Source organism: Telmatherina bonti (genome assembly GCF_933228915.1).
Source record: "Telmatherina bonti genome assembly, chromosome: 7".
Taxonomy (NCBI): Eukaryota; Metazoa; Chordata; class Actinopteri; order Atheriniformes; family Telmatherinidae; genus Telmatherina; species Telmatherina bonti.
In genome coordinates this window covers 16,047,975-16,053,974 of record NC_136625.1, presented here as the reverse complement: position 1 = coordinate 16,053,974, position 6,000 = coordinate 16,047,975, and the positions used below count along the sequence as shown (strand labels likewise).

General features: G+C 35.6%; 1 protein-coding gene across 1 annotated transcript in view; it reads left to right on the top strand.

Moving 5' to 3' along the window:
- The window catches only part of LOC306758862 (guanine nucleotide exchange factor VAV3-like), a gene marked incomplete at both ends in the record, with an annotated part of 65,954 nt that overhangs the window by 2,124 nt on the left and 57,830 nt on the right, over positions 1–6,000 (top strand). The window contains one exon of the mRNA XM_079244283.1: positions 4,349–4,465. Coding sequence (XP_079100409.1) covers positions 4,349–4,465 — 117 coding nt within the window. The remainder of the gene's footprint in view (positions 1–4,348; positions 4,466–6,000) is intronic.

Here is a 6,000-nt window from a genome sequence, read left to right as displayed (position 1 = left end):
AATGGAACAAAAACAGACCTAACGGAGACCTTCCAACCTTTTCTGCTATACAGAGAGTAAGAGAAACAACAGTTTTTCATAAAGTAAGGTGCTACTGACTGATGATCTCTTTCGTTCTACTAGAATGTAGAGCTTGAGAGATGCGACTGCCTTCAGATGTATGAAACTGCTGGTTACGCAAAGCCATCACGTTCGCACACTTCCTCTGCAGACAAGTAGGGCCTCAGGGGGCGGTGGGGTGATTACAGGCGTCTCCATGATCAGCTGAAATGATAAAAGCAGTCTATCTAGTTTAAAAAATCTTCTATGACGAGTCTGTTTTCACTGCAGATTGTCACATAATCACTTTTTGGATTAGTCGTTTCTTAATACGTGCTTGAAATGGCTAATTACGATGGAATGATTGTTTACACTTGCTTACTGTGTTTGTTTTTACCCAGCACAAAAGGAGCCAATAGCCCATGCATAACTCAGAACTTTACCTGTGATACTAAACTTAAACCGTATGCTTATTGTCTTTTTGAGTGCTCTCTGAATACCTCATTTTCCATCTGGGACATACAGCCGAACAGGAAGTGACACGAACAGAGATTGGTGGGTTCATCTCAGATTGCTGAACAGTTTAACAATGACTTTAGGCTTGAACGGCCTTTAGGCCTTCACTTTTATAAAGGTTACTTCACTTCCACTGTATTTATGCTACATACTGTTGGTACAGTTTATGTGGGACAAAGTACGATAAATTAAGCTTTGTAAATTATCTTTGTAAATTTTTTAATATCACTATAATTGCTTATTTCAGTTTAAATTATTCAGCTTTTTTTAAACATCTGTCAACTGTTACTGCAGAGTTAGATAGGACTGAATATGTCTGTGCTACTTAAAGTATAAAAACAACGTTACATCTATTTTCAGAGACAATGTCACTATATTTATAGCAATAACTTGATGTGTTTACACATCAATATCCTGTATTTTTTTTTTTTCTTTTTTTAAAATCAGTTTTAAAATATTCATGTCTATGGCTGTGTCTGCATGTGCTTATATGGTACGTGGAACACAATCTGCTTTTAGAAACTTGTTTAGGCCTTTCACTGTAGTCTTTGGAAGCCTGGATGTGTTTCCAACACTAATAAACACCAGGACAGTGTGGCAAGTAAATACCTTAAGTACCTCACTTTTTGAAGATGCACTTATTAAAGTAATAGACTAAGTTAATTAATAGAAAATTATGGTTGATCACATTATTATTTATACAGGAATGTGGATTACCTTTTTTTTCATTACTTAACTCTGGCAGATTCATGACGCCACCTAATGATGGCTAATAATACTAATTCTGGTTCCGTCTTGTACCCTGTTTCTTCATAAGCTAGGACACGTTCAGTCTGTGACTGTTTGTTCCACCTTAAACAGAGAGTGGTCTGCTTCCAGAGATTGTACAATTTGTTTGGCACCATATGAACACCAGTCACACACCAAAGAAGCAAACCATGGTCTGATTGAAAGCCAGGGGTCTCAGTTTGCTTGCAAGCTTTCTAGCAACCAAACAGAAAGTGACGTCTGCCAGCTGCAATAAAGCATGAATGGGAAGAAGAAAGTGATGCAGATTATTATTTGGAGGAAGAAGAACAAAACCAATAGCATTGTTTCAGAAATTGAATGTTCTGCACACCATAGTAAAATTAGCAACCTGCAAAGGTCCAATTTGACCAACCTGAATCCAACCCGATGCCATACATGACCAAACATGACCCATTCATATCTCCTATTGAAATCTGGACCCGACCCGTTTATGTATAACCCGCAACCTGACCCTCACATTAACACATTACATGTATGTAAATACAGCCCTATCCCTCCTTCATTACATTACATCTCTGTGTTCATTCTCACATGAAATATAGTTCATTTACAACAAAACAAGGAAAAGACAACAAAACAGTAAATATAGCTTATGTTAAGGTTTATTTTAGAGACTACCTCCCTATAGTCTGTTATTTTGCCACTAGGGGGCTTTATTCTCGGGAGAATGCTGCATATACCAGATAGTGTCCACCATCCTTGGGTTCCGCTGTGTTTTCCGATCCTCAATCAGCACACAAATAGCAGGGGGGTTCACAATAAAGGTGATCTAGGTGCCTGTTCAGTTAAAAAAAATCATCATGTCCACAAAAATAAGAAAAAAGTTTGAGATAAAAAAACAAACAAACAAAAGAAAAAAAAAAACAATCTGCCGTGGATAAATATCTGCCTGCTATTTCTGATTTTCTGAGCTTTCTACAGTGAAATAGTGTTAAATACTAATCAGACATATGACTGGTGCCGTTTTTTTAAATCACTGAAATGCACGTTTGAGTTTTCCAGCACTCTCTATGTTCGGTTTCCATGACAACGGAAACAATTAGTTTTACAGAGTTTTTTGTACTTTGAAATTTTAGTGATGTCCTGCTGGGGGGACTCAGTGATTGGTCATCTTCTTTAGGGTTTTGTATGTTCACAAGAAAAAAGCCACACCCATCTTCACTGCTCAGCATAACTACTCCTAGCAGTTGACCAATCAGACGCAGACCACAGGCAGGACATAGGGCGGAGCTTTCTCTGTTCGCTTGTTTCTGGCAGAGCCTAATCTGAGAGGATCAATACAAAATGAATGAAGGGGTTTGTGAAAAATGCTTGATTATTTCTTGCCTCTCTGGACTTGCATATTAAAATAAATTGGAATGAAATGTGCATAATAGAGCTACATTTGTCATTTTTACCAGCAAAACTGTGTCTCTGTGGCAGTTTCACCCCGCAGTTGTTTTAACTATGTAAAGTTACTCAAGCGATGTGGTCAGCTTGAGTTAAGTTATGTTTGAACACAAACCAAACCAAAGGTCTGAAAGTGAAGGTCCGTTTTAGGTTAACTTTTCTAGCTGTTGTCAATTTCTCTCTTGTCCTTGTGCCCTCCAATAATGTTCCTGTGGGTTTCTTTGCTTAATCAGGAATGGCATCCCCCCCCCCCCCCAAAAACAAACAAACAAACAAAAAAGAATAAAGAGTGCTTTGATAACCAGTTACTGGTGTGTGGTATGGTGGAAATAAGCAAAATACAGTTGTCACATGGGGCTTCAGGCTGGAACACAAAATTGTAAAGTACGGTTTTCTCAACCTTGGGATGCTGCAGGGCTACAATGGCCTCAGTAATGTGCACAGTGAATATCAGTTTGCCATCAAAATGAGTCAGTAGCACAGTTTTAAGGTACGAAACTTGTGTGGAATTGCTTTAAACGCCACATCTGGAATATAATTTAAACCTTTAGGAGACCACGAGCCAGGATACCAATGCACATGGAAACATACTGATGTAGACGATGGTTCTCCAAATAAATACAGTTAGAACAATTTGTTATTAATAAAATGTTGGTGTGTCTTTGTGTGTTCGTTTAATTGATGACTCTAAATTCTCCCTCGGAATGAATAATGAATAATTGGACTAAGCGATATAGATAATGAATGATTATTAATGACTGACTTAAGGTATTTTTTGAACAATAAAAGCAAAGAACTAGAAAACATGAACTTCTCTTAACACATGGCTGATTTAATTCAGATCACCACGTCCTCCAATTGTTCATCCCTTTCAGGTACTGTTAACAAACACTACCGCTTCCTTGTTAACAAGGAAAAGTTGACATCTGAATATAGACAAAATCTATATACAGAGCTAGATATCTTTTTTTTTATCCACTTGTTTTAATTACAGCAAAGCAGGAATGTTCCGCACAGAAATAAACATTTTAAATGCAAGTATAAATCATATAAATGTCAATGTAGACAAACGTTCTTTCCAAGCATGTGATGATATACAACATTACGCATTGGAGTATTTGTACTTATGCATTAAGTAAAAGTAGGTTATTATGATTTGACAAGAAAGGTTATTTCAATCTGTTTTGTTTTTCAACTGCAACAATAATAATCTTTATTTTGGATTATTCTTAAGATTGTATTTTTTAATTAGTTGATTTGTTTGTAAAGGTTCAGACAATTAACAGAAATAATGTCTTTCATTTGTTCCAGAATTGAACTTTAAAATTGCAGCTGTTAAAAGTACTGAATACACAATTCAAAATCCTACTCTTATTGTATTTAAGTTGAATTAAAATCAGAAGAATCTCACATTTGCTTGTGCTGAACTTGAGTAATTATGATAATTTTACATTTCATCTCTGGTGAATAGACTGATGTTTTTCTGTTTATCCATAACATAGTTATATAAAAAAATGTAGATAAAGGAGTTAATTTGATTATATAAGTAGTAAACAAATGCGAAATTAATAACTGTCGAATTTTCCCTTTGCAGTTCTTGTGCTTAAAAAACATTCGGACGTTCCTGAATTCCTGCTGTGATATCTTTGAAATGAAGAAAAGTGACTTATTTGATGCCTTCGATCTCTTTGATGTTCGGGACTTTGGAAGGGTAAGTCACACATTAATCTTTGTTGTTTCTGCCTCTCTGACATTGAGCCGATCTGCATTTCATATGTGCCTATAACCTTGCAAAAAGAATCAACATTTTTCCTGTTCTGTTTACTTGTGGTCTTTAGCTTCTCTAGTCTCCTTAGTTTTATAAACGTGTCAAAGGCTGTGAGGTTTTTGCACCTTTACAAGCTGTTTTCCAGATAAATCAATATAACAGAGTAGAAAAAAAAGGTTTTGGTCAGGATAATAATAACGATTCATGTGGTTTTCTGTATAGAAAATAATGTATAGTCTAGTTTTATGGTCATGGATTTATATTTTAGTTGTAGTATGTTACAATAATTGATCTCCTGTGCTTTAGATAGCCTTGGCTTTTTTTGGCAAAAAGAACCAGAGAACTTGTTTCCCCCCAAATCATGTCCAGGAGGCCTGTTTCAACATGAAATTATTAGCTGGCTTCTTTCTAGATCAGTTTCCCAATATTACTTTGGATTCTGCATCAGGCTGTGGTTAGTGTTAAGGGTTTTCAGAAGTATGTCTAAGTTAATGTGTTTACATTGATCATTGTGACATTACACTTTTGCATGCAGTTCTAATAAGAACTGCTATGCACTTGCGGTTTCAGACTTCGGCCTTTATTCACTGAGATTTCCCCAGAATCTTAGAAAACTTTTATATTACTTTAAATGTTGAAAAAAACTAAACATTTTGAGGGTTTTAAAGAAATCTTTCATTTGAACTGATGATAATAGACAGACTTTTACACAAAGGAATGAGCTGCATATCATAAAAATATTTGGTGGATGCCCCTTTTATACCTAATCCTGACACCCAAATTTGTCACCATTCTAATGATTGCATTAAGCTTGTTACATACTCCACCAGAAGCAAGAACTAAGTTCTTGGTCTTGAGGCTGCAAGAAGAAGAACTCATTTCTTGTTCTTACGTCTTAACTGCTGCAGACGTGCTTCTTCCCATGAGAAGCCACATGGTTAAAATGTTCATACTTTCTCACCACCTCTATCTGCAGTTTTATCAGAACAATCAGTTTTACCTGCAACAGCAAAAATGTGGCAATTGTCCGCTTCATGCTTTTCCATGTTAACGACACCCACCTCAAAGAAAAAAGTTCTACCAGCCCATAGGGCTGGGCGATATGGCCAAAAAATAAAATCTCCGATTTTTTTAAACCAAATCCGATTTCTGATTTTAATAGATTTTTTTCCCCTTTACTGTAAAGAAAAAGAAAAAAAATGACAAATGTCAAAAATTATTCTTTTTCAAAAATGCTTTTATTGCAGTCAGCCTAAAAGTTTACCTAAATTTAACTAAAAAAGCTGTTAAACAAGATTGTAAAAAAAGATGGCAGGCACTGCCACTGTAAACATTATAAGTAACAACATGTTTGTACTTAGTGCGTTTCCACTGTGAGATAGTTTTTAAGTTTTGATCAAACATTTAAGAATAGGCCTCACTTCACTTGTGTAATTTTATTCTAAAATAAAAACCTAATAAATAAATAAATAAAAATG